Consider the following 27923-nt stretch of genomic DNA (forward strand, 5'->3'; position numbering starts at 1 on the left):
ACAGGACTGCTACCTGAAGGTGCCACACACACACACACACATACAAGTGGCCATGAAGGTTTTTGTTTATTAAGCTCTTAAGATCTACAGGATTCTTTATACGTGTTCTCGTTGTTATATCAAAACAGCAATCGAAAAACATATATATACACCCATTACCCAAGATGGATTTCCTGAAAATAACCATCCAAAAAATTACAATAATATTAAAACATACAACTACATCGAGCAATGGTGCCAGGTTTGCTGAACTAACTTTCCAGTACATAAAGTTTCCATAGTTTTATGTCTCGTAATAAAGTAATGTTTTCTCTTGATAAAATACTTAAACAGATGAAAAGAACATCATCCATACAAACTAGCAGAGAGAACAATGTTCAGACGATATGTACTATGTGGCACATATGCGTAGTGTTCAGCAGTCGTCAATCATGAGCGGGAAAATCAAAATGAGGTGCTAAAATCCCACACCTTTAGATGTCCACCAAAATTTTTAGGTATTAGGCTTTTCTTTAAATCACGAAGTTTTTATATTGATGAAGTTCAGACCATGTGGTGCTTACAGGATACATTTGATCATGGGGCAGCTGATCGCTCTCCGTCCCGTTCACGAAGTAGTCGCGTTATTAATGTCAAGGGAAGCTTGAATCGTACACCAATAGGTGCAGTAGAAAAGTGATGGTTCTAAATTTAGGATCAACTTGCAGTTAAGTCTTTCAACCTTCCCCAGCCCATCATATAACAGATATAGTTGAATGACTGAAAAAATCCAAATATACAATATGTATGCCGGAACCGTTATATCATTGCGAGACAGTAAGTGAAGTATAAATTACATAATTATGGCCAGCTCTATGGCGATGTAAGGGACGTAATCATTTATAAAATACATTCTTTCCCATAAGAAAATAAAACCCATTAATATTTTTCTTGCTCTTGCTGATTTTGGCTTTAATTATTTATTTTTTAACTGGCAACATTGATGCCTGCGTACTCTACAATCTCTCGATGCTGACCACCCTCACTTTACCCTGGATGGCTTTATGTGAGCAGTAAATCCCAGCTCACCATCATATGTAATCCTTTACAGGCCTCGTCTAACACTTGGTGGTATTTTGGGTTAAGTCCGCTGGATCACCGAGTGTCATTTGGTTATATGGCCACCACTCAGTGTAGCAGAAACCATTGACTTGCCATTCAGTGCGGAGTCACTACATCAAATGAGTGGAGAGTGGGCCAACCTACCACGAAATTTTAACCTTCTTTACAAAATCAACTCTACCATAAATATTACAATCTGAAATTAATATTTTCATTAACATTATTCTCACGACAAGAAATCGTTCATTATTTAAACTAGCCGCCTCGCTTATTGATCAACGTAGAGTCCAAAAATTTCCAAATGCGCATGGCCAGTCGAGTTGACACAGGCCACCATCAAATACCTCACGAAAACGGGATTTACACTCTATTTTTGAGTCTGTGAGACCCAGCAGCCGATGAGATAAGGTAAGTTGAATATTTTCGTTTTATGTTTGACATCTGAGCCCAGTTTTTCTTGATCCAGGCTAGTATTTTGAGTTTTGAAATGAGTAGTTGGCTCAAACCCATGTTGTTATGTGTTGTGATGAATGAGCCCATGGATTGGACTACCATGGCCTGATAACAGCATTTTTCTAGGACGTGGTTGACTTACAGTAAGCATTTAGTTTCCCGAGAGGAGAGGACTCGATAAGTGATGTTTTATTGATGGTTTATTTGTGAGTGAAGGCCCTGCAGTGAGAGCCAGTGGGGAATGCATGGTGTGGGTGTCTATTGTCGGAAGATTTTAACCCTAAGTAATGCAGTGCTCGATATTGTCACGTGAACCACCAAGAAAAACTGGTGTGGTTACATGTGAGTTGGTGAAGATGTTTGCAATGTAACAGTTGCTTTGTTCAATTTTCTTCAATCTTATTTTCACCAGTGGATTCCTCTACAGTAGGTTATATAATGCGGTTTCTCACAGGCCTAGTTGCATAATGAGTGACTCGTTTCCAAACCTACCTAGGAAATACTGAAGCAGCCTCAAATGATATTTACATTTCTATGGTTTCACACCCTGTCTCAGATATCAGGGTCATGTGTCCGTGGGTCAGTCACCATTCTTGTGCATTTTAACTTTCTTCATGTGTTGGTGGTGGACCAGTAACACTTGCAGTAATGACACCTCCAATAACCATTGTGTCTGCCTAACTCTTGCTTTATTCAGTTTGTGACAAGTGACTTTTTTTTTTTTTTTGTCAGTATCCAATTTTTATTTAGATCTCTATAACGGACATGTATACAAATTGAAACGTAAACAAAGTGCAGTACACAGTATTATTGTTTATCTAGTTTTACACTGTGAGTTAGCAAGTAAAAAGTGAACTTGTGGCATCCCAACATCTGAGAGTTTTCTATAATCAAAGTCTGTCGTATTGTGACTTACAGGTATCTGTTGTGACTAGCTTCACTGTTTTTTTGCTGTGTGGTAGAGTTTGTCCTATGTTGGACAGTTGTCTTACAGTTGACAGTGGCTGCTGCTAGTACTGTACCATAAGGCCTTGTTATATGTCAGTGATGTGTTCCAAAATGCCATGGCTTCTTCCACACAGCTGATATCCAGTTCAGACCACCTCAGTTGGTATGCAGGAGTATTGCCTTTGTAACGTCGCTCCCTGATGTGTTCTTCTTTCCTGCTTTAATTTCTTTCTATTGTCTTTCCTTCTGTGTGTGTGTGTGTGTTTTTTTTTTTTTTTTCCAGTTATATTGCTGAACCCTTCTTTCTCTTATTTTCCAAAAATTGTGTAGTGTTCTTTGTCTCCTCTATACTGTCATTTAATCCCAGTCATCGATGGGAGACTGTCGTTGCTCATCTTCGCTTACACATCCACCTCACTCACGGTCACTTAATGAGTGGTGACCCCTCGCCTATTTGTTCACATTGTAACTGCCCCCTGACTAGGCTATCCGACATCTTTTTCTCAACTGCCCGTTCCTACTCCACATCCGTTGCTCTGCTTTTCCCTTCCTTTCATTATTACCCTGCTCCCCGTTGCATTCTGACTTCCATGGTAACTCTCCTACATTTTCTCATCATCATCATCATTATCCTCTGGACTTCCTTTCCCACCCAAGGGCAGGTATTTCTGATATTATTGCTTTTCTTTCTGCTTCTGTATTTTGCATCTAATTTAATTGTCCATCCTTCTTTTGCTACCTTAGTGCCATGTACCCTCCCTAGGCATGGTGCTAGCTTTTCTCACTACCAGGTATTCATTCATTCAGTACTGTCATTGTCGAATATAAATTTTCCTATAACTTGTTCCTCTTCTTCATGAGGTTGTTGAAGTTTTGCACAGTTCTGTCTTTCTGCTGCATAGGCTGGACACCACATATCACAACTTGTCTCTTCATTTTTAAACTTATTTCTGTCCTTCAAACTCATCTTGTTTGTCCTACACATAAACAATATTACTGAAGCTATTTTATTATCTTACACCCATTCTTGTCCCCCAATCTTTCCAGAAATTCTTTATATATTCTCAAACTTTTTTTTTTTTTCCCCCACTTATTTCCTGCTTCCACACTTCTGTATTCTATTCTCACATTCTCTTCTTGATTTCTTCACAATTTGCATTACTTATAATTCCACTCTATATTCTTGCCCCTTTCAGATCTTTGATATGCTCATCAAGCCACTTAGTCTTCCCCTGCTCTCTCATTTCATCAGTTATACTCCTCATCAAGTCTTTACTCTCACCATGTAATATTAGGCTTAAGTATTTCCACTGCCCTTCCATTATTCTTGCCCTCATACTTGTTGCTCCCATCTCTCCTCTCATTGCAGCTCCCTGTACATATCCCTGACCCCCCAAAATTTGTCTGTATACACTATATTTTATACTTTGTAGTTTATCTATTTCTTGCTTTGTTAACCTAATCAGATTCACTGTAAAATGGGGGGCACAGAAAGTAGCTAAGGGTAGCAGCAGAACCTTAACTGGCAATTGAACATTGTAATCTTGTATGGTATTCAGTCATAGAAGAGCATACTGCAGTGGAAAGAAAGATATGTAATAAAACCAATAAAATGGAATTAAGAGTGTAAATCTTGGTACTGGGTGTTTAAGTGATATTGTAAGTAAATATGTGAGCTTGAAAAGTGTTTTGAATAATCAGGTACTGTTATCAGAACAGTATTTGAACATGTACTTTACCAGAAGACTTTGAATTGTTATTAGTAAAGCAGCTGGTTTATTGCATATAATTGACTATGAATGTTATTTTACAGAAGCTATGTAGCTGTGAATTTTATACTATGTAAGTACGGTATTTTAAGACTTTACTGGTACAGTATAGCGTATACAATTATTGAAACTAAAAACTTGAGTGTTATCAGAACGTGTGCAGTATTGTACTGTAAATGGAAGTCAATATTATGTGTACAAACTGAAAAGTTGTAACCATGGACCACCCCATGTCATTGCTCCTGTTCCAATACAGTGCAGGTGAACTGTTGAGGTGATGAAGGGCAATACAGAGGGTGGCAGTGTAGGGGAACCAGAGGCAGCAGAATGCCCTTTGGAGGACTGTTCAAAAAAGATAAATCTGCCACAACCATGAGCAGCAAAGAGCAGCGGGCCAAGTTGGGGCTGAAGGTGGTGATGGCCCAGCAGAATCCTGAGCCCATCTATGATCTGAGTGACTGTGCCATGGTGGAGCTTCCCCCAGATACATTTGTCATGTGCAAACTCCTTCAGAAGACCACGCTGCTCCTTCAAAACAATAATCTCACATCACTAGAAAAAGGAGGGAAACTTCATGAACTAGAAGCTGTAGAAGTCGTAGATATTTCACAAAACAAGTTTGCTCATTTACCTGACTCTGTGAATAAACTGAAAAGCTTGAAAATATTAAAAGTGGGCAACAATAAGTTGAAGAGTTTGCCATCATCACTAGGAGAGCTATCCCATCTTCAGGAGTTAGATCTTTCCTATAACAAGTTTTCCAAAGTGCCTCTAAGCATTTGTGCCTTGCCAAAGCTCCGATTGTTAAACCTTTGTGGGAACAGTATATCTGTTCTTACAAAGGAATTTTGCCAACTGCAGAAAAGCTTACAGACTCTTAATCTGGACAATAACAAATTGAAATCCCCCTCAGCAGAAGTATTAACAGCAGGTGTAGAAGCAGTGATGAAGCAGTTGTGTGAGGAATATGGGGTGGAGTATATTGGGCTGAGTGAATCAGTAGCAGACAGTCCAGAGTGTACATCTCCACGGTCCATCACAGACCCAGACCAGACTGTTGCTGATGAAGTTTTGCAGAGCATCATGAGTAGGAAAGAGGAGAAAATGAAGGCTCACATAGCTGCTGAGGAAGAATTCCAAGCCAGGGAACAGGAACAGCTGGCTAGTATGCTGAAGGATATGAGCAGCAATAAGGCACATCTCATGGAGGGAATATTCCAGACTCCAGTAGAAGCCTTGGATCATGAGAGGAAGAAACTTGCAATGATGCAAGAAAAGTACAACATTGAGGAGAGCATGCGCGCAGAACAGGCAGAGCAACTTGAAAAGTACTTTGCAATGGCGTATGATAAGGAAGCCCTGTTAAATGACCTGACAGCACAGCAAGCTAATTTAGACATGGAGGTTGAAGGCTTAGTGTCAGCCAAAGAAAAGGAACGCCAGGCACTTCTCAAAGATATTACAACTGCTGAGCAGGAGACTGCAGCAGCTGTCCAGGAATTAGTTGCTGCATCTGGCCAGCGAAGCGAAGAGTTTGTGTCCTTACTGCAAGACCAGGAACATGAGATGCAGTCACTTCTTTCTGGCCTTGCTGATGCTTCAGCAGAATTGCGGCACTCAGAGGTGATTGCAGCCATGAAATCTGTGCTGATCGAGGAGGCTGCTGCGGAACAGAGACGTCGGGCAGTCCAGGAAGAACAAGGGGCTCGTGTAGGGGCCTTGTTAGAGGAGTCTGACCTGGTAAATTCACACCTCAAGGGGGTCTTAACCTCACGTATGGCCGACCAGGAGGCATGGGTGTCGACGCTGATGAAGGATGAGGAGTGCCAGGCTGCTGCATTCAAGATCCTGCTCATGAAGTGTGACCTCAAGCGCAACAACATCCTCCGACAGGTGAGGCTTGCCTTTTTTCTCTGTCCAAACCAAATTCTAATGAGATTTTAAGCTGTATGTGTAGTGTTATGAGACCTTTGAATTTGTAACAGCATGAAGTGCAATATAATTTCTTTTTCTAAGAGCATGGTAAAAAATTATTTTCCATTTATTCTTGCTTATAGCACTGTGTTTACTGTTTTATATTTTTTCATAATCATAGTGTACATACAATTTTTCATTATTTTTGTGTTGCATACATAATTTTCAAGGTTTTATTGTAAACAGTTGGTAATAGTAATAAACAGTGTGCATAATAACTTGACACATCTTGTTTTACCAGAAGTAAAGTGCATAAAAACACTGTATAAGTCATGCAAGTCTTTGTTCACTTAACATTTGTTTTGCCATAGCTCATTAAACTAGCTTCAGAGTTACTAGAGTGTAGTACAAAGAGTGTTGTATTTCAGAATTATATAAATTGATATTTCTTTTTACAGCAATATTTTCATATTCTGTTTCTGTAGTATACTTGTAAATTAATTATTGTGTGATACATTTTAAAAAAAACTTTTTCAAATACAGTACCAGTATTAGTTCTTCACTTGATTTTACATTAGACTGATGAATGTAGCAATTTCTTGTTATCAGTAAATTCTTTTACCAAGCAAAATTATTCATGTATTGCAATTCAATTTGGGTATGTTAATAATGTTGTAATGTGTCTTGCTTATATATATTGAATAGTACTGTGTAAGTGAAGCATTAACTATACTGTTTCATTAGTTACTGCTCATTTACATACCATACCAGGATGATAGGCTGGGCTAGTTTAATGTCTGACCAGTTTTCTATCTAATTTATATAGAAATTATCTGTGGTGTTTATATAGTAGTGTTTCTAAGCACCATTGGTTTTACAGATTGGGCAGATTGAGTACGAACTGGCAAGGCTGTCGTGGCTTGAGGTGCGGAAGAAGAAGTTTGGTCTCAAGTATGGATCGACCACAATGTTAGAACAGCGCGCCACACTAGCCGATCTCCTCAAGTCACTGCTGAAGGAAAAGACTGATCGTGAGGACCAACTTGACAGTTGGTTGGCAAAGCTCCAAGACATGCGAGGTTCGGATATGGATGAGGACGAGTTCTGGCTCATTCAATACCAGCGGCTTCTCTCCATGAAGCCGGCAGGTCTGGCAGAGGCTGAAGCACAACTTGAACCGCAAGTGCGGGCAGTGCTGAAGGCTGCTCATGCCCTTGACCTCACTCCAGTCTTTGCACATAACTCAGTCACTTTCTCACGTCTTATTGACATGACAGAAGAGGAAGCGTCCACACTGGGTATCGGACCGGCCACGTATCGCAGCCTGCAGCGTGCCGTGCAGACCATCCTGGCATCATCCAAACTCGGGGACCACAAACCCTCTGCCCCGTGTGAGGAGGACCTGCCATACGCCCCCTCTGCCCCGCCTGATATTAGTCCTGATGTTGCCCCGAGTGCCCCAGTGTTGGAGGGTGAGGGGGCCATGGCCCCTCCACAGGAAGAGCAGTTTGTAGAGGCTGAGTGTGTGGTGTGTCTGAGTACTGCATGTGAGGTGGTGTTCCTTCCATGTGGCCATGTGTGTGTCTGTGCCAAGTGTTGCACTCCACTTGTCATCTGTCCCCTCTGTCGTGCACCCCTCATCAGTAAGATACTTCTTACTTATTAATTCTTTTAGCCCTATGACCCATTTTATACTTAAGTCATACTATATACTTCAGCATAGGACATTTACTCATGAAATGCTTTGTGAAACCTATTTCTAACCTCCCCCAGTTTCATTAGGAGAAAAAAAAAAATCTCATGGAGGTAAGAAGAATAAAATGTAAATGATGTCCCCAGGCCAAAGGAGTTAATTGTCTCATGTTCTCCATTGACTCAAGGATTGCTGCAGTCAGTGAAACCAAAGTGACCCTCTTCACTGCCTTTATTTTTATTGTTATTGTATTGTATTACTTTTAGCTCTTTGGCAGTGGCAGTTTTCTGAGGTGGAAAAAAGTGCTTGTCTGAAGCAGGAATAAGTTTCTTATTCTCAGCTAACACTACAGTATATATATATATATATATATATATATATATATATATATGTATAGATGACAGCTCAGTGGTAGAGTGCCTGACTCGAGACTGAAGTCGTGAGTTCACGCCACTCCTGGGTAAGCTGCCTTACTGGGATAGGTAGCACTCTCCTGTCACCTAGCTGGTTGTAGCAGTCGTGGCTCAGTGAGTAAGAGCGCTCTGACCGAAGGGTCGGAGGTTCGAATCCACCCAAGGGTCATTGGTAGACATCAAGAAGGGCATCCAGGCAAAAAGTGCTATGTGCTCCAAAACCAAAAGTCCTCTACCCAGGGACACTGCCTTAGTCCTTATCGAAAAAGGGGACATGGCGTAAAACTCAAATATATAAATATAAATATACACACACACACACACACACACATATATACAGTATATATATATAATATACGTACATAAAATTAAAAATGTATAATAAATTTCTGGTGCCCTAAGTTTCACGAGCATAGTAAAATCATCTCATGATCCCTAAGAATGTAAACAATGTAAATTGCAGCCAAAGGGTTACGTACTGTACAAGTTACTCCTTGTGTTTAACTCCAGATTTACAGAGTTCAGGATTAGGATGTTGCTGGCATTCATTATACTCCACTCTTGTTGGCTGGTATTCTCATCTGCTTAGGAAACTGTCTAGTACTTCTTGCTTAGTGATTTATTTTGTACATTAGACTTCAGAATTCCCATGTCTGTTAATTTATGCCCTTTAGATACTGAAATTGTTGTTGTTGTTGAAATACCCCTTGTGTGTGGTGAAATAGTGTATAAAAATAACTTACAAGCGAATCTGATGAATTGCTTTTGTGTTCATGCCACCATCAGATGATTTTACTTAACTTTGGGAGGATCTGAAGCTGTGAGGAGGTTATTGAAGGCTATACCTAACCCTATTAGTTAAAAGAAAAGAAAATCCCTAATGAAGAAAATATATATACTGTGTGTGAAGAGGTTAACTTGTCACTCAGAAATAAACTGGAATAGACGTCAGGGATCTTCCTTGGCAGACGAGAATACGAGCCCTTGTGAACTCATACTCAATCCCAGGTTTGTATTTCTAAACTGTAAGGGCTGTTGTGTTTGGATTTATATGTTGACAGTGTCCCAGTGTATTATGTAAGGAGTATTGAATGATGATTAATGGTTATATAGGTAAGAGTTATTCAACATGTACTTTAGACCATAGTGATTGCATATTCAATACAGTACTTTAAGATGGGGAGGTGTTTTTATCTGTATGCTAGTATTAGTTTTCTCTTAATATGGAAACACCTGTGGCAAAGAAAAAAGGCCATAACTAAAATGTTGGCTCTAGGATTGTCCAACTTTCTGAAGCATTTGCAATATAATGTCAACATTTTGTTTATAATACTATACATGGATGTGAAGCTGCTCCACTGAGTTGCAGTATCATTCTAAGGCTTATCCATTAAGGTTAGTATATTTTTCTTCAGGGAGAGTTTGATAAATTGGTTGACATTTACCATGTTTGATCAAGGCTTTTCAGATCATCACCTAATGTTCACAATTCAGTACAAGCATTTGTAGGATGGATAATGTTTAGAGCCATATTTTGTGGCCTTAGAAGGCTGTCCAGCATCTCTTCCTTATTGGCTTATCCTGCATACTGCACTGTAGTGTGTTAATTCATCATCATAATAGGTGGTGCACAAAGATGGAATGTGATGTTGAAGAATGTGACAATGGCAGAAGTGAAGATGTCTGTGAATAATTTGAAAGAATGGGCAGGCAGCTGTGTGTGCCTAGTTATATTAATAACATGCAGGAAAATATGGCGCATGCATAAGTAAACTAGTAAGGAAAAAGTGCCAGGGAATGCCCTGGGCAGCTAAGAATATGGCGTTAGTCATTCCTTAGTGATTGGATACCAGATGTTGCAGATGTTGTGCTGGCTGATTACTTCCACATTGTTATATACACTATGCCATAACAGAGACATTGAACAGTAGGATACAAGCAAGCCTACATTAACTGCTTCACAAACACAGGCCTCTCTTGGTACCTTCTGCTGGAGGCTATATATATATTTTCCCCCAACACCAGAATACTGTACTTTATGTAGCATGTGAGGTCAACCTTGTATTGAGGGAGTTATTGTAAACTGTGCATACACCCTCAGGCTCAGGAAGTCTCTCCTATACAAACAAGTTGTTTGGAGATGGTGAGAATTAAAAGTCATCACAGTGAAGAAGTTAAGCTGAATATAATTGTGTGGAGGTACGGTACCTAGGTTAAAATAGACTAAGATGTTATCATAGTGAAACCGTTAAGCAAGAACGCTCAGAAGAAACAAAAACTACAGTACTCATGTTTTTCAGTGAATATTGGAGATCTCGATTGACCTTAAAATGTTTTTCACGTGTTATATGAATTTTTTATAAGTTATAAACACTAGATATGTGCTAAAAATATTTTCAAATGGTAAAGGACATAATAACAGGAAGTTTCAAAACCTTTCAGGTGACTCACTGAACTGTTAGACTAGTATTGTTATAAAGTCATTTCAGGGAGAAGTTATGCTTATGTTGCTGACTTTTATGCATCATGAGTAATTGACTGCTCTTATTCTAACGTAATAGTGTAAAGCAGAATTTCCCATTACAAGTCCATTTATCCTGAGGCCACTGCTGCAGTGGGTGAGTGGTCAGTATTGCTAATTAGGAAGCTATTGACATGAGAGCACTGGAGTTTGAAACTTGGTTCAGACAACTGGCACCATTCAATGCAGGTATCCATTCATTCTCTGTCTGTTGGTAAGACGAGTGCCTAGGATAACTCCATGGGGAGGTCACCTGTGGCAGCTATGATGACGTTATGGCCTTGCATCCCTGGATAGTGGGTGAATAACTTGCTACAGGCTCAAAGGTCTAAGTTACAGATATGACCACCACATCTAAGTAGCTCATAGCTTCTGCCCCTATTTTTACCTTCACCTTTTAAATTGCTGGCATGGAGGATACTGTATTGTGTTGTTGTCATTCATGGCAGATTATTAACAATTTCAGGCTTGCGTGATTAACTCTGCTAATTACAGTTGTTCAGGATCTGATGGACCAAAATACAATACCAGAGTTAATTTTGAGAAAATTGTTTGATTGTATTTTGTAAAATGCAGGGTTAGAGTGTGTTTGCCTCTGACCCCAGACCGGTATCACTCATGCCACAAAGGTGCCTAAATAAAAACGTGTGAAATGAACGTCATAGATGTATGGATATTTGGACTTGTGTGGTGGTCTGATGGTACAGTAAAACCTCTTTAAGTCTGAATAATAGGGGCTGAGGCCATTGCAACATCTGTGAAATTTGGACTTGGAAAGTGTAAGGCCTCCTGATGAACCAGGGAAAAAAAAAAAAAAAAAAAAAAAAAATGTTTGCAGAGTTTGTAATCCAAGAATAAGGAGGGCTTTTTGGTAGAATATAGAGGTGTTAAGGGGGCACATGATTGCTTCTGTGCAACATTTTCACTCCCGTGGAATGTTTTCTATCTGTAATCACAGTTGCACTAATTCACACTTCATATAGAGGCTTTAAACACTATTACACTTTATATACAGGTGTTAATCACTGCTGTAAAGCACTATTGTATGCAGAATTAATCACTATCAGAGTCACTGCTGAAAATTTGTACAGGCAACTCTGAGGACACACTGCTTAGGAGGCTGTATGTTGACCCTAGACTGAAGCAGGAAGCACCGTGGGGGGTGGGAGGCAGATGATTGGCCCTCACAGGCTAAAACATGATGAACCTAGTGTGCCATGCCAAGATTGGATTTCCAGTAGACCACATTTTGCAACTTAGAGGAGTTTTTTCCGTTTTATTTATTTTTTATTTTCTTATTTTATTTTTTTAATTGAAATTATTTTCATCATTGAATATCATACGCCATGCCAAGTTACGCGTAATCCCTACTAAAGGGGTTCTGGCTTCTGGAGGTTTTACCGTATTGTAGAACCATCAGTGTACACACACTGTAACATACACTCCTCGCAAGGCACCTTAGCAGCCATGTTATAGATGTATGTTGAGCAGTATAGTATTTCAGGATGTGTGCAGTTTTTTCATGCATGGTTTAGTCCTTGTTATAAGTCAGTTCCCTCTTCTCCCAAGCTATGCTGATTCTCAACCAAATGTAATTGTCTGAAAGTAGCTGAAATACTCAAGTTTTTCCAGTTGTAAGATGGTATATGAGAGAGAGGGGTGTGAGTTGGGAGTGGGGCAGTGAAATGGCAGGGGACAGGGCAACTTGGAGGCGATTTGTTTCTGGCCACCCCAAACAGGATTGAGGCATCTGGCAATAGATAGATAGATAGATAGAAGATGGTTATTGGTGAGTGTTCACTCTTTCAGGTTACTGGTACTGTGGCTCAATCTCAGCTGAACATGAGTAAGTTTGTCAGCATTAGCTGGAATAAAATATTAAAGAAGTGTGTCAGCCATGAGAGGATAAATGGCCTTCATTACTATGAAGTTATCAGCAAATTAAATGTAAAAGAAATGCCTATTAAAGTTCCATTTCTGCCTATGAAGTTACCTGTTGTACAGGAGAACATGTATTAAAAGCACATAGAGAGACATCTCTGACATGTAATGAGGACTGCTGATAAGAGTGTGATCACTGTTAACTGCTACTTATTCTTTATTATAACTCAAAGCTTATATTCAGAACAAGTGATCACTAGAGTAAGTTTAACCATGTAAACTTCAGGTGTATCAGTATGTTGTAATGTATATACAGGTATATGTAAATACCAAAGTATGGGTCGCATCCCTTGTGTATGTGGAGGTGTAAGGAAGCATTAGTGAACATAAATGGAATCACATTAATTGTCACAGAAGATCTTGTGGAAGATTTTGTTTTATGTATATACAGTACAGTACTGGTAAGTCCTCTTTTATAAGTCACCTTTCCTGACCATCTTTTTCACTGTTAAGTCCTGCTGACATTTTCACTTTGTAAGAGATTGTATTACACTTTATAGATTTCCTTGATACAGTACATTGTTGCAGATGATATGACACATCTTAGATTTCCCATGTCCCAACAGCATCTGGCAACTGTTGGGAAGTATTTAGCTGGTTTGGGCACTTGGGTAAACGTTCTATCAAGTTTTTTACTCTCTGGACTGTATCTCACCCCAGTTTGGAGTGGGAAATGTCTGCAGGATGATGATGATGATGATGTTGATGTTTAGCTTCCAATCCATAGAAAGATTAGCTTTGTTCATCCCTCAAAAGCTGTGATATTTTGGAACACATCCCCCTGATGTATAATGAGGACTTCCTATACTGTACCATATATGAAGGCCACGAGCATATCCGCAGGAGTAGTTATAATTCATTTTTACTCTAACCTGGCCTAGAACTGCCATCTCTCCATCTTGAACACTCAGTTGTAACAATAGATTAACACTAAAATGTCCTTGTCATAAAGACATGCTATGAAAAGGATGTAGACTGGAAGCATTGTCTTCTTTTCCCACTGCAGAGTGTGAAATGGGCTACTACAGGATGAAAATCTGGACCAGGTTAAAGTAAAAAAATTATAGACACAGGGCTCACATCCAAGGGCTTTTGATGAATGTGTTTAATCCTTCAGTTATTAGCTATGAACTGTGGTGTAACTGAAGGGGCTATCACACGGGGACTTGTGAATGTCCAAACTTGCCGTGCACGTCCAAATTTGCTGCCACGTGAGGTTCGTGGGCATCCACGGGTGGAAGGCCGCTTGACCCATTCATGGATGTCCACGCTCACCGTGGACGTCCATGACTCCGTAGTCTCCTTCTTCACTATAGAGTTTATCGGTAGTTGTGGCCAAGTAATGTGTGTCGTCTGCTATCTTATATTATGAATAATTCAATACCGTTAGTAGAGTTTGTATAATCATTTTATAAGACTTACAGTATTATGCTTTTAATTGTTTTTAAAAAATGCTAATTGCAAAAGTCACTAGCTGGTTCACACCCACTGTTGTTGATGATAAACACGTCTGCTAGGGACTGGGAACAAGTGACCTCCCAGTCGCGTGGGGTGAACTCGATAAAGAAGAAGAAGGTGGCCGTGGACGTCCACCGTGTGATAGGGAATGGACGTCCAAGTTTAGTTTGAAAGTCCATTTTGTGCTGCACACAGTGTTCACGGGTCCATGTGTGATACCCGCTGAAGGGTTGTTATAGTGCAGTGTGAAAAGGGTCTTTATATGTCAGTGAGAATGTCTTCTATCTGTATGAAATGCTGAGAATTCTGGCTTGCATGAGGTCTAGATAGTTATATATATCCACATTTGGTTATTTTTGAACATTTTCCACATCCTGCTTTAGTGAATATAATATATTGGTTATAAATACAGTACAGTCAGGGTTGAACAGAAAATATAAACTTTCGTGAGGTGATGCAGCTAAGGTAATGAACCTGTTGACCTGTTGACTGATTTTAATATGAAAGTGGAAACATGAGTAAATGGTTCCAGTGAGATATTTCTGAATCACAGACTTGGACATTATAAACATTATAGAATCATATTAGGTTATGAGATCTGTCGGTAGAAGACATAATGTGAATAGAATTGGTGATATTGTAATGTGAGTACTGATATGTTGCCCTCATACATTGTTCCATGTGAGAACCAGGCAGAGTGAGGCATAAGCATAGAAGTCCTTGATTTTTGGCCATGCTAAATTGACATCTGAGGATGAGTCATCCTGGTGAACTTTTTTATACACTGTATTTATTTTTTAGCTACAAATACGTTTTCCAGTAAGCATTACACCAGCATCCTTGTTAATTGTGCATAATGTTTGTAAGTTAAATAATGAGCAGAACACTGATGTAGGAATCTAAAATATCTTTCACACAGAAAGCTCATCATTTCACTGATTCGTCATACAGGAGAGATACAAGTTTATAATCAACAGAATTATGCAGGCTTTCCAGAGTTGGTTCCAGAATTCTGACAAGCTTTAGTTTTTGAGTAGTTTAAGAAAAAACATTGAAGTTGGTGCATTTCAGTGGACCTGCAATAAAGGCAAGCCATTGTTTACCTCTTCTTCAGTAATCATAGTTACGTTTGATTTTATACTGTAGTGCCATGAAGTGCTCAGATTGGATATTATATTACTGGAAGCTAAAAGTAAGATTTTTAAGAGCTCACTTAAGTGATAACTGTCCCAACTTAGAATGAATACTCCATAGATGAATAATGGAAGGTAGTAGGCTGTATAGTTATTCAGTAACATCAGAAGGTAACTGGCTTTTTTCAGTAGACATGTACAGTTGTGGAGTAAGTGCAGGGAATTCTTTGAAATGAGTTTAGAATAGTATGGATTCTTCTCATAATAGATTATGTTTGTGTTTTGGTCAGTACTGATAGTGGTTTATAACTTTCTAGCAAATGATAGAACAGTACAGCAGCTCAAAACTAAGTGCAATATTAAATGAAATAACAGAAATGTTGACTCATCCAGCACATTAGTTTTTCCTGTTATCCCTAAACTTATTTATTCATTTTAGGAAAGACTTTTCGGACAGAGGGGTTAGATATACCATTCACAAACCTTTTGATTATTAGTGGGCTCTCCTAAGCTCGGTAAAATTATCAGGAAGTTGAAAAAATAAGCTTAACAGTAAAAGGTGCTGCCATAATTGAAGCTGTTTAAGGTAAGGCTGCCTATACCACCCTAGAGTTCAGTGCTTTATGTCAGATTGTCATTATCTTCTTATCTTCTAGAGAAAGTATTCATGATTATCAGCACGTTTTGCACTCAGCACTGCATACAAGAGTGGAGAACTTTCTGTTGGTGATACAGCTTTAAGAACATCTGAATATGATTTTGACTTCTGGGTTCTGTGTGACTGTGTTGCCTTTTCACATGACATGATCGAGTGACTAAAGAAAATCTAAATGTTTTACATATGTGCAGCTGGGTAGGGTGATTAGAGGTTGGAAGTCCAATTAAAAGCTAGTTTATTTGGAAGAACTGTGGTTTTACAAAATAATTATCTGTTTCATGTCAGTGTGTTTGGGAGATGTTTTTGGCTGTGGTAGAGATTTTGGTGTTTTAAGTACTGTATCACTGTATTAATTGGAAGCATCTGTTTATTGGCCAGCTGTCCATTGCTTAGGTGAAACTTAACTACATTTATAGAAAACACTGCAGTTGCTGCTTTTGTAGTTCAGGTACAGGTATAAGATAGTAGTGTACCTGTATAGCGTACATGGATAGAACAGTGTGTTATGTTAGAATTTGGGATTATAGCATTGTACTGATATGTTCAAATAGGATGTCTTAGCATCAGCTGGGTTTGGTAAAGGTTGTTACAATAGGACACACTACATTCCTATCATGTGGGATATGGTTGAGAACACTGTAGCTCATGATATAGCCACTATATTTTTGATAAACGGCAAGGCAGTAAGATGTGTGGTTGAACTTAGCAGTTGATTAGGTATGTATATTAGGCTGAAGATAGTACAGCTTGCAGAGTTACTTTGGGTTCGTAGCTAGTCTATGAAACACTGCCCCACTCAATACTGTGTGAAACAGTGAAGTAATGTGAAATGGTTAAGACACCCCAATTGAAATGACTTTACCTAGGGTTGACCCCCCCCTCCTTTTTTTTTTTTCCAGCTAGGGAAGTAGTCAAGTCGTATCTTTATACTGTATGTACTGGACTGTAGTAGCCTAGCCTCAGGCCCTGACACTTCAAGTGTTGCTGCTTTACTTTCAGTTTCTAAAATGGGCAGTTGCCTTCTTGTACTTTAATACTGTTTAGGAAGAGCATGTTAGATAGGCTATAAGGAAAATTGAAGGAATTATTAACAGATTATTTGAATCTATTAAAGCAGTGTTGTTTTTTTATAATTATTGTGAAGGGTTGTGTACAGAATATTTTAACGACGTCATAGGATGACCTACGAGATAGAAGTTTATGTATATAGTTATCAGACAGAAACATATTTGTACATTTCAGTGGAGCAACTCTCATTTATTCTGACCATCCATCTTCCATTATTTTCTGCTTTAGCACCTTCAAAAACTGTAGATATTTTGTACAGTGCATATTATTCTTGTATTATAGAAGTGCTTATGGTTAGCAATGCCTTTTTAACAATAGTATGCTGCCCACTGTAACAGCATCATTCTGACTTTATTCACCTTAGGATATATAAATATTTTTAAAACTAGAGGGATTAAGATATACAGTATCCCTGCTTAACTCCATCACAACAAGGCCTTCCTGAGTTGAGTTAAATAATTTGAAAGTAGCAAGAACTGCATCACATCATTTATAAAGGCTCTGACATGCTTCCATGCTTCAACTTTGGTCACCTAATGGCGACTCTTCACGCAGCTTGATCTCTGGCAGTCTCCCTGTTTGGTCCATTATCCCTGAGGTCACACACTATGACCTCGTCCCAGGTTTATTTTTTTCGGTCTGTGTACCCCCAGTGTTCACACCTCTTGCCATCTGTACCCAGTTGTCACTCTCCATCCACTCAGCATGCCCAAACCATCCCAGTCTACCCCTCCTCATCAGAACACCAATACATTCCAGTCCCATTCTTCCTCTCAGCTCCTCATTCATAATATTAGCCCCCCCCCCCCAGCCTCACATACTGTACAGTAAGAGTAACAAAAAACTTGCTTACCCAGACTTAAGGGGTTAAAGCTCAGGTTTAAGCAAATTGAGAAAGAAAAGTCATCATTATTTATTATATTTTATTAATGTAGGTTGGCGTGCTCACCATCCACTCACTCGATGTAGCGCTGCTTTCAGGTGGCTGCCCTTTCCCCTCTTCCTTCCTTCCGCCTTTGTCTTTCTTTCCTCCATTCGTTCGTCTTCCTTCTGTCTATGGGTGACTCTACACTCCTTTACACCAGGAAACCATTTCCTGTGCTAAGTGGTAACCATGTAACCAGATTATGTCACCTGGTGGTTTAGTGGGTAATTAAGGTGCTCCAATCGGATTGAGCCAGTGCAGGTTTCCATATCCAAGGGGTGGTTGGGGTTTATTGTTCACATAATGCCACTCAGGGATGAGTGAGGTTTGTCACTTTCGTCTTAAATGTCAGGACCACCTTTCTCAGCCCAGGGCTCCTACATTTCTCATGGGCAACACTGGATTAGATGATGAATGAATGAATAATAGTGCAAGTAACCTTTGGAGTCTGGGTGATGTCTTCTGTAGTTTATTCTTGTTGTAATCAGACTACAGGTATTTATTTAAACATAGGAAAGGTCTTGCATATTGATTTTTATTAGTGCTATATGACATTAAAAGTAAATGCCTTACATAATGATGGGATTTATTAAAGCTGTGTGCAACTTTTGTTAAACAAGAAAGGCCTGAGTTTTGATGGGATTTATTAATCCTGTTTGTGGCTTTAATAATATAGGATTATTGAAGGGATTTATTAATGCTATATCTAACTCACCCAGCTAGTCTGTTCCAGGCTAAATAAAATACAGTAGTCAGGATATGTCAAGAATTAATTGACATGTAGCTACCCCAAGCTCATTGGGTTAACATTTCCAATACTCCAGCTGATTCATGCTTCCATCAGCCTTCCACCCCCTCGGAGGTCAGCATAAAGGGAGCTTGCTTGTCTGTTCAGGTTACTCTGGTTTGAGGCTTACTCAGTTTATCAGGGTTGTACAATATATCCGACTTTTGGTCAACAAGGTACCCTACATTTGAAATTGGAACCTTGATGAGATAAAGACAACTTTGTATCCATTATATATTTTTACTTGTAGAAATAAACATAGTATTTGTTCATTGTTATGTAGAAAAAGCCTGCATAAAAAATACAGGCCTGTGCTCGTACACTCCCATTGGGGTAATACTGGATTGGATAGTGTCACAAGTGTAGGTGTCAGGAATAAATATATGAATTATCCGATTATCATCGGGAAAAACACTCCAGTACTCTAAATGAGTTATGAGAATTATGCAGTTTACCTCTGCTCCACTGTCATACTCCCATAACAGACCCATGATAGTTGCATACTCGGCAGAAATGCTTTGTAGTCATCACTGATATAGAGCATGTAGATTTTGTAACTGAAGAAGTAATGTTTTGTAATGAATTGATTCCTGTATTTCCAATGCCTTCATTTTTGTTTGTTTTGTATAAAGTGAGTGTTTAAAATGATAGGTGGGGTACCTTGTTCATTATGTTAATACTCATATATGAAATATATAAAAGTGTTCATCCTTTCATTTAATAATAGTGTACATAAGGAAAAAAGTTGTGGCATTCAAAAATTATCCAGTACTGTAACTAATAATCACTTAGTATCGTTACAGCCTGTCATTATTTGTTGAACATTGCATTCTACAGATTACCTGATGCTAAGTCTGGAACTACAGAAGACGTGCTGTTGTAGCTATTAAGTTAATTTTCTGCATTGTCAGTGGTTTATGATGCTTATTACCGTTACCTTATCAAACTGTAACCCGTAATCTCAAATGCCAAACTACTGAATTGTCAGTCACAACAATATTGGAGGCTGCCTGTTCTCTCTGGCCAGGTAAAAACAGATTCACTAGTGCTTCACTTAGCATCAAAGGTTTGACTGCTGTATACTTAACACTTAAATAGCAAAGAAGAAGGTAAACCCTCAGGTTTTTTACAGTAATTTTTAAAGCATGACATAAAGGTAGAATGTGTCTGGACTTTCTGAATCACTGTTGACTACCCTGTGTAATGTGGGATGCAGACTGATCATATATAAGTCACAGGCATTCCATACATGGCTTATTCAGAAATTGGGGACTTTCCTTCCCCATTCCAATTCAAGTGTTACACATATGGCCATGTGTTGTGTTCATATTTTTTTCTTTTACAATAGTCTTGGTGGTAATAATGATATAACATCACCTCCAACATAGTGGAAAAATTTCTGCTTTTGAGCTTGATCAGTTTCCATATAGTATTAACCCTGACAGCTGGTGACAGTATGCTAGTCTGGTAGAGGTTTTCAGCAAGAACATGCTGAATGTACAGTTGGCCACATTTGAACCTGGGACATCATCACTGTGGAGCAGAGGTCTATCTGTACATTGCCAGACGCCTCAATCCTGTAAAGGGTGACCTCAAACAAGTTGCCTCCATGTCGCCCTGTCCCTCATTTCACTGCCCTCCCCCCAGCTCACCCCCCCCCCCTCTCTCAGATACCTCTCCACTCTATCTCTCTAGGTCTAGCATTTGATAAATTGACATCATCATCATCATCATCCAGATCTCCATGCCCACCCTAGGGCAGGGTGAGGAGTAGCAACGTCCATGACTTAATCACTTGTGTGTTGGACTCATTGACAGGAATGATGGGAGGCATCAAATATTACTTGAAATGACCAAGCCCCTGATGCATGAACATTGGAAATTGTAGCTAGACCCCCACCTCAAATGGACACTGTCCCAGGTTCACGTGTGGTCAGCTGTACCTAACCTGACTGCCATTAAAAGTAACTGCTAAATAACCTGACCAAAGAGGAAGACCTAAGGTTCTTAGACGGTAGTAAAAGTTTAAGCCTAGTAAAAGTTTACAGTGCAATAGTAGTGCAGTTGGTTTCAGAAACGGGTACCTTTATATATGACTTTCTGTTGTAAACTTTTAGTTCTGTGCATTTAGTTTTGCATTTAAAATGGTGTAAACTTGTGTTTTAGACATGTATAGAAAAACTGTACATACCAGTAGCTTCGTACCCAAGTTTGATTTCGTAAGTGTTTCTACTGCTCATACCCAGTTCCTTGTTGAGGGAAATATGTAGAATAAAAATTTTTCACTTTTACATAATATGGCTTGTGCCAAATACTGCGTCACAGCTTTCAGGGATGATTATAACAGTGTTAGTGATTAATGGATGATCAGTGTGTTTTCATGTGGCCAGACCATGTACTGTATTGAGTTAAGATCAAGAAATTATAGTGTGTTCAATGTGTTTCTTTGAACTTGGAATGAATTTCAAGAACATTGCTGTTTTGCCATTCACCCTCCCCTCTTTGCCATTTCTTACCAGAATACAGTGGATGAATGAATAGAAGGGAAGCTTGGCAAAAGTCACAGCGTATCACATCATAGGTTCTGTGTTGGAATGATTCTCATAAAGCAGTTTCCAAAATTCCGTAGCTCCTTCTATTATACCAATTTTGCAAATGTCTGTGTTACCATACCTCAAATGCCAGTTAATGTAGTTTGTTGTGGTGTAATGTTAATACCCAAAAAGTGCATTAAAACAAAGTTACGCTCAGCTTTTTTGTATGAAAAACAGAAAAGTATGTACTGTATATAGTATATTTTTCTCTTAACAGCTTACTGTGGCACCCAACTATGTTTTTCCCTGGGAGTTACTGTTTTGGTGGCAAAGTGTTATTTCCATGATAAAAAATGTACAGTAATGACAGTCCATAGCCTCACTGTTATGTCCCAATACAGTATATGATTTGTTACCATGGTTTGCCTTCTGGTCTGTAACCTGTGCAAATGTGTATCTCAGCTGTATCACACAACAAATCATAATGTGTCCCTTACAGAGATATAAGGTGAAAGAACATTGCATGCAGTGGAATATCATAAATCATCATCATTCTGGCCTCCCCACCCAACCTGTAGGTAGGGGTAATGATGATGATGATGATTATGATCAAATTTAGTTACACTAGTAAGAAGTCCAAACAGCTGATGTGTATATTCCATAACATGCAATTTCACAAGTTTGTGGGGCACAAAATATTTTAGCACTATAACACTGATATGCAGGTAAACTTAACCAGATCATAATTATCTACTAGCAAGAATTTTTAAACATATATATATATATATATATATATATATATATATATATATATATATATGTATAATATATAATATATATATATATATATATATATGAAATTTTTTTACTGTATATTAACAATTCTAGATATAAGACTAACTGGTTAACACTTTAAATGCAGGTGATGTTTGTATACTCATCCTGCTACCAGACAGTTTCACTCAGAGTAGGAAAGGCTACCTGTATTGAAGGGGTTTATTAATGCTATACCTAACCTTCTGTGTTGAAAAGTGTATCCCGTGCTGAATAAAATAAGTAAGAAATGGCCAGCATAAAATTGTACAAGACATCATGGGCAGCACGGGTTAAGCAGGTTTGGATATCATGGAAAATCTACCCATCCCCTCAAGTCAAGGATCAGGCAGATATTCAGATGCTTACCTTACAGAGGAAGCTTCAGGGTTCTATAATTGTCAGATAAGGTGATTCCCATGCAGTTTCTTCAACAGTTTATTTCAGCCAGTCCCATTAATTCTATCTTGTATGTTACTAATGCAAGCTTTGTTAACATTAAAAGGATACAAATATCACACAAGGGAAGAGAGTAAAGCATAGTAGGCAAAATAATCACACTGGAAGAGGTGTAAGAAAGCCTCCAAAGCCAGTGTGAATACAAGCCTTGAGGCTGTATCCTGCATGGCATGGAAGGCTTTATATGACCTTATACTCAGTGGTTTAATTTGCATATAAGTCCTTTACATTCTCTTGTATGCTATATGTCTTCTTGATCTCAGTACCCCATGTAAACATCACAAGAGATCCAGAGGTGTAATATGCAGACTAAATTGCAAAAGATGAGGTGTTACAAAATCTTCCAAGCCATTTAGAAAACAGTCCACAGTCTTATATCTAGAACCCAAATGGCTGGTCTGTCCTTTTCTACTCCGTAGTCGCTAGCATAAAGAATCTAACCGAGTGGCTGGTGATACTCATACCATTAAGTACCTGCTTTGTCAAGTTGTGTGAATGTGTCTTTTCAACATGTAATCTTGCCTTTCGATTCTTTATACTGTAAGATGTAAGGCATTTTCTCTCTGCTGTTTTGACACCTTTAAAAAAATATGGAAATAACTTAAAGCTTTTTTACTTGCCTCTTCCTGTATAAATCTTATCAAACTATGGACAGTGTACAGTACTTTCGTGCTGTTTTGGAATTGCAGATGTATAGAGCTCTAAAAGAAGCTTCTGTAATTACAAATTTCTAGTTTAAATAGACTAATCTTTTTAAAAGCTGCATTAATATATCCTAGACTAAGTTTTATAATGCAGTCCAGTACAAATACAATCCTGTGAAACAATATTACACATGTACAATCTGATTCCTCTATACTGACTCTAAATGCTTAACTGCTGCACTGGAACTCCAGTCTGACTGACTGATGGTAGGTTGAATGTTTCACTGAATTTTATGAAGTTATTGAAATGATGAAAACAGGGTTCTCACTGTGCTGAAGATAATTATTAATGAAAAAAAATTAACATTAGTCTATGGTGATAGCTAGGGTAATACTATATACGTAAGACCTCAGGCTGGATTGGTTAAAACCCTTTCATTACAGACACTATGTTCAAAATTACTGACCTGGAAAGGTCATTTCCCTAAATGGAGTATACAGTAATTCCAAACACTTAACCCACATACAGTATAACCTTGTTGCTGTGATAATGTAAGTATTTACCTTACAGTAAACATATCTGCTTGTGCCAAGAATTCCAGCATTGTAGTCAGGTTAAAATATTCTCAGTTAACCTCTTCATTGCTTTGGATGCACTTAGGTACAGTATTACAGTATACAGTATTCAGGCTGTCACCACTGATTTGCCATGAAAGCAACCGTATCAGTCAAAAGTACTTCATTTGCGTTGCGCTTCCACATAATGAACAAAAGGATGACTTTAACTCTGTTCATGTCTGTCCATGCATTCACCTAATGCACCCCTTTCATCAGCTTCCCACTTTTGCTCCTTATTTTATCACCACAACCACCGTAAAATATATCCCACAGCTAGAAATTATATTGCTTAGTGTACTGTATGTCTGTAGTGAACAATGTAGTTACTGTACTATAATAAATGCTTTTGTATATTTCCAGATGAAAGTGAAAAACAAGACCAAGACGAAGTTAGCTGTTCAAAAGGACACTGGAGGTAGGTGTAAACTCTGGTGATGTACAGGCTGACAAAAGTAATATTTCACCTCTTCTGCTTGTCACTTTCAATTCCTCATGAGAGAGGATTGTATAATTCTCTTTGGTGGTGGTGTGTTGGAGATTAAAGTGACAAAGGGGGCAAGGTTTACAATTGAAGAGTTAAGAGGGAGGACGGGGCTGGAGTGTATTGGTGTTTTTATGAGGAGGGAAAGATTGAGATGGTTTGAGCACGTGGAGAGGATGGATGATGACAACAAAGTGTGGAAAGTGAAAAGTGTGAATGTTGGAGGTAGGGTTGCAAGCAACAGACCAAAAAAAAAGACCTAGGATGAGGTCATAGAGTGTGACTTCAGGGATAAGGGACTGAATAGGGAGGCTGCCATCCAAAAAAGACCTGGGATGAGATCACAGAGTATGACTTCAGGGATAACAGACTGAAGAGGGAGGCTGCCATGGATTGAGGAATGTGAGAATTGCTATTAGCTGACCAAGGCCGATGCATACTGCCATGTCGTAGCTTTTACAAACAATATGAGAATATGATACCAAACAGCAAGACTTTCTTGGGCATAATGGGTTAATATTAATCTGTGTACATTTAGAGAATATTTTATAACCTTCTATATACTGTGTTAGTTTCGTGTAGCTAAATTATAACGAGTGGAAAGTGATGAGATTTTAACAGAACGTGCTATTTGTTTCAGGAACTGAGAAACCAGGCAAGGAGAAAATGAAGTTCCTCAAGATTATCAAAGATCGTAGTAGACCCCAGACTGAGAGTAATGACACTGCACTTGTCAGCAGTGTGAAGAAACGGAAGAAGAAGAAGAAGGACAAAACATTAGTCAGACCATATGAGGGAATTCCTAAAATTGAGTTAGAGCGGTCTCAAGGAGGAAACATACAAGCACATCCAGAAACCACAAATATAAAGCACAAGAAAATTAAAATGCAAGACTCGCAGTCAGTGGGAGGCGAAGGAAGTCACAATGCAAGTATGGATGCCAATTTAGAGTCAGGTGAACCTGGAAATACAGAAAAATCACACAGAAAGGGTGAAGAAACTGAAACAACCAAGACAGGCAAAAAAAACAAGAAAAAGAAATATGTGCTTTTTCTCGGAAACCTGCCATATGAGTAAGTATCAGGGATGTCAGTAACTAGTGTTGTGTAATTGTCTTATTTGTATGTAACCAGACACCTTAATCTTGTAAGGGGTGGCCACAAACTGCCTGCATGTCACCATCCTCTGCCAATGCTTCTCTCTCTCTAACTCACACCACATTCATCTTCACCCCCCCCTCCATCCATTCCACATACATACACTCTCTTATTCTTCATTCTCTCTGTTTGTCTTGATCATCCCGATACTTCACTTTCCATCACATCCAGAGAAACACCACAATGCCCCTTCCTCATTTGTCTGTCTTTCTATGTAAATTCACATGCTTCTCATACAGGACTCATTTTTACTCCTCTTGACATGTGTCCTTTCAAGAAAGCAGCTACTTCAATATGGTAAAACATTTGTGCTCATTTCCTCTTTCTCTCCTCAGACAAAACTACCAGTAGGTAAGTGTAACATTTAACATACACTTTTACTGCCAATTAGATGTAAGAGTGTAAATGCTTAATAAATTCTATAGCATCACTTAGTGGTAGGTGGTGGCGACCATCATCCACTCACTTGATGTAATGCTGCCTACTTCTTCCTTAGCCTTTATCATTCTTTTTCTGTGCCTGCCCTCCTCTCTTCCTATTTCTCCCATCTTTCCTGTCACTACCTAATGCTTTTCTTTCCATTACAGGTGGCTTTACATTGAGTGACAAGCCAAATGGTTTCCTGTAAGCCAAGAAACCATTTACAATGCTGGGTGGTAACCATATAACCAAACCATACGTGCTCCCTACGTGTCAAGTGGGTTTGTGGAGGGTTAGTGCCCCTCCCTGTAAAACAAGTAACTCAGAGTCAAATGACCACCCCGTACGGGATTATGGCGTCTGACAATAGATAGAGAGAGAGATAGCATCACTAATAAACATTGCAATCCTGTTATAAGTCTGGAATATACAAAACTCAAACACTTCACAGTTTTCTCCATACAACTGGTCTTATAAGCTGAGGGAGCCTGACAAATTACCTTTAAAAGTAGCAGTTTAACATTAATAGGTAAATTTCAACATTGACTCACTGCATCTGACCTTCTCCAGAACTGAGGAGGGTGAGGTAGAGGAACACTTCAAGGTGGTGAAGGAGAGCATCAAGCGGGTGACACTGCTCACTGACTCCACCACAGGACGAGGCAGAGGCTGTGGCTTCTTAGAGCTCTCATCACCAAATGCATATCAGGTAATAACACTTCTTCCAATTAAATTTTGGATGAATAGTATGAAAGTGAATTTAGGGGAAGACAAAACTTACAGGCAGTAAAGTGGACAGCAATGTGTTCATGGAGTGGTGAGTAGCCCTGAGCTGGTTGTAAGGGAGTTGTTAGCAACCTCAGCATGTCTGGTGTTTGTGGTGGGTGGGTATGTGAACGATGCAGTATTGTGAAACATAAATTGGAAATGCCATTACAAAATGGGGGGAGGGGGATATAGCCATTCCTGCATTCATGATCTGTATATGACATGCAAGGAACACAATAGAATTTTACCTCCTCTGTCCTTAAGGCGATGATTCGGCTTTGTGCTGGATTTTGGCACTAGGTTCCTATTGTCCTTCTTCTCTCCTTAGGCATTATAATTACCAAAACTCATAGACCATAATAATGATGCACTTAACATTAATCCATCCATCATCCAATCCTACATTCCCCCATGAGAAACATATGAGCCCGGGGCTAGGCAAGTTGGCCCTGACATTTAAGATGAGTGACCAGCCTCACTCATCTCTGAATGGCATTACATGAGCAATAAACCCCAACCAGCCCTTGGATATAAACCTTCACTGGCTCAATCCAACTGGAGTGCCGTAATTACTAACTAAACCACCAGGTGCCATAATTTGGTTATATGGTTACCACCCAGCATAGTACATGGTTTCCTGGTGTAGAGGAAACCATTTGGCTTGTCACTCAGTGTAGAGTCACCTATAGGCAGAAGGAAGAGGAAAGAATGAAGGAAGGCAAGACAAAAGAGGGAGTGTAAAGTCACCCGTAGGCAGAAGGATGAGGAAAGAATGAAGTAAAGACAAAAGTGGGAGGAAGGAACGAGAGGAAGGAGAAAAGGAAAGGGCAGATACCCGTGAGCAGAACTACATCGAGTGAGTGGATGGTGAGCGCCCCCACCTATCACCTTACTGTGAGTAATCTTTTCTCACTGTACAATAACATAACAGTAAAAAAATTGGTCATTAAATTTACACTACCAGCTTTACACAATTTTGCCATTTTATATGTGGTTCTATTAATTAACATTTACCCCAGGATGCTCTGAAGCTGAATTTGTCAAAACTTGGAGACCACAAGATCAGAGTGGAGTTCACGGTTCCAGGAAAGAAGAACAGCAGCAAGAGGAACAAGTTCATTAGAATGAAAACAAAGAAACTTTTGGGTCAGTCTAAGAAAGGATGGAAAATAAGAAATAAATCACAGATGTCAAAGTAATTGAAAACAATAAATGCCATATGATGGTACAAATAAATACTGATCTTT

The 27923-nt window shown here is 39.0% G+C and overlaps 2 protein-coding genes across 6 annotated transcripts; both read left to right on the forward strand.

Moving 5' to 3' along the window:
- Window positions 1-1397: 1397 nt before the first annotated feature.
- On the forward strand, window positions 1398-27914 carry LOC145414128 (uncharacterized). Of its 5 annotated transcripts, XM_080283691.1 has the most exons (7): window positions 1490-1509; window positions 4316-4344; window positions 12622-12658; window positions 24211-24265; window positions 24972-25404; window positions 26479-26617; window positions 27696-27914. In XM_080283691.1, the coding sequence occupies exons 4-7, from the start codon at window positions 24211-24213 to the stop codon at window positions 27873-27875; spliced, it is 807 nt and encodes a 268-aa protein (XP_080139817.1). In that variant the 5' UTR covers window positions 1490-1509; window positions 4316-4344; window positions 12622-12658; the 3' UTR covers window positions 27876-27914. The 5 variants fall into 5 exon arrangements, with proteins under 5 accessions (XP_080139818.1, XP_080139817.1, XP_080139815.1 ...); XM_080283688.1 differs by lacking the exons at window positions 1490-1509; window positions 12622-12658 and adding an exon at window positions 1656-1697; XM_080283692.1 differs by lacking the exons at window positions 4316-4344; window positions 12622-12658 and having other exon boundaries at window positions 1398-1509.
- Window positions 4599-7851, forward strand: LOC145414124 (E3 ubiquitin-protein ligase LRSAM1-like). Its single transcript, XM_080283684.1, has 2 exons — window positions 4599-6164; window positions 7066-7851. Exons 1-2 carry the CDS (start codon window positions 4599-4601, stop codon window positions 7849-7851), a joined length of 2352 nt encoding a protein of 783 aa, XP_080139810.1.
- Window positions 27915-27923: the final 9 nt, after the last annotated feature.

The sequence above is a fragment of the Coenobita brevimanus genome, chromosome 98 (genome assembly GCF_032717465.1).
Source record: "Coenobita brevimanus isolate Jiangsu-jjx chromosome 98, ASM3271746v2, whole genome shotgun sequence".
In the NCBI taxonomy this organism is placed as follows: domain Eukaryota; kingdom Metazoa; phylum Arthropoda; class Malacostraca; order Decapoda; family Coenobitidae; genus Coenobita; species Coenobita brevimanus.

Excerpts from the sequence above, each read along its gene's own strand:
- LOC145414124 (XM_080283684.1), top strand. The coding sequence starts at position 4,599 with ATGCCCTTTGGAGGACTGTTCAAAAAAGATAAATCTGCCACAACCATG. Across the intron at positions 6,165-7,065 it reads GCAACAACATCCTCCGACAG|ATTGGGCAGATTGAGTACGA; the intron begins GTGAGGCTTGCC and ends TTGGTTTTACAG.
- LOC145414128 (XM_080283692.1), top strand. The coding sequence starts at position 24,211 with ATGAAAGTGAAAAACAAGACCAAGACGAAGTTAGCTGTTCAAAAGGAC. Across the intron at positions 25,405-26,478 it reads CTCGGAAACCTGCCATATGA|AACTGAGGAGGGTGAGGTAG; the intron begins GTAAGTATCAGG and ends GACCTTCTCCAG. Across the intron at positions 26,618-27,695 it reads CATCACCAAATGCATATCAG|GATGCTCTGAAGCTGAATTT; the intron begins GTAATAACACTT and ends CATTTACCCCAG.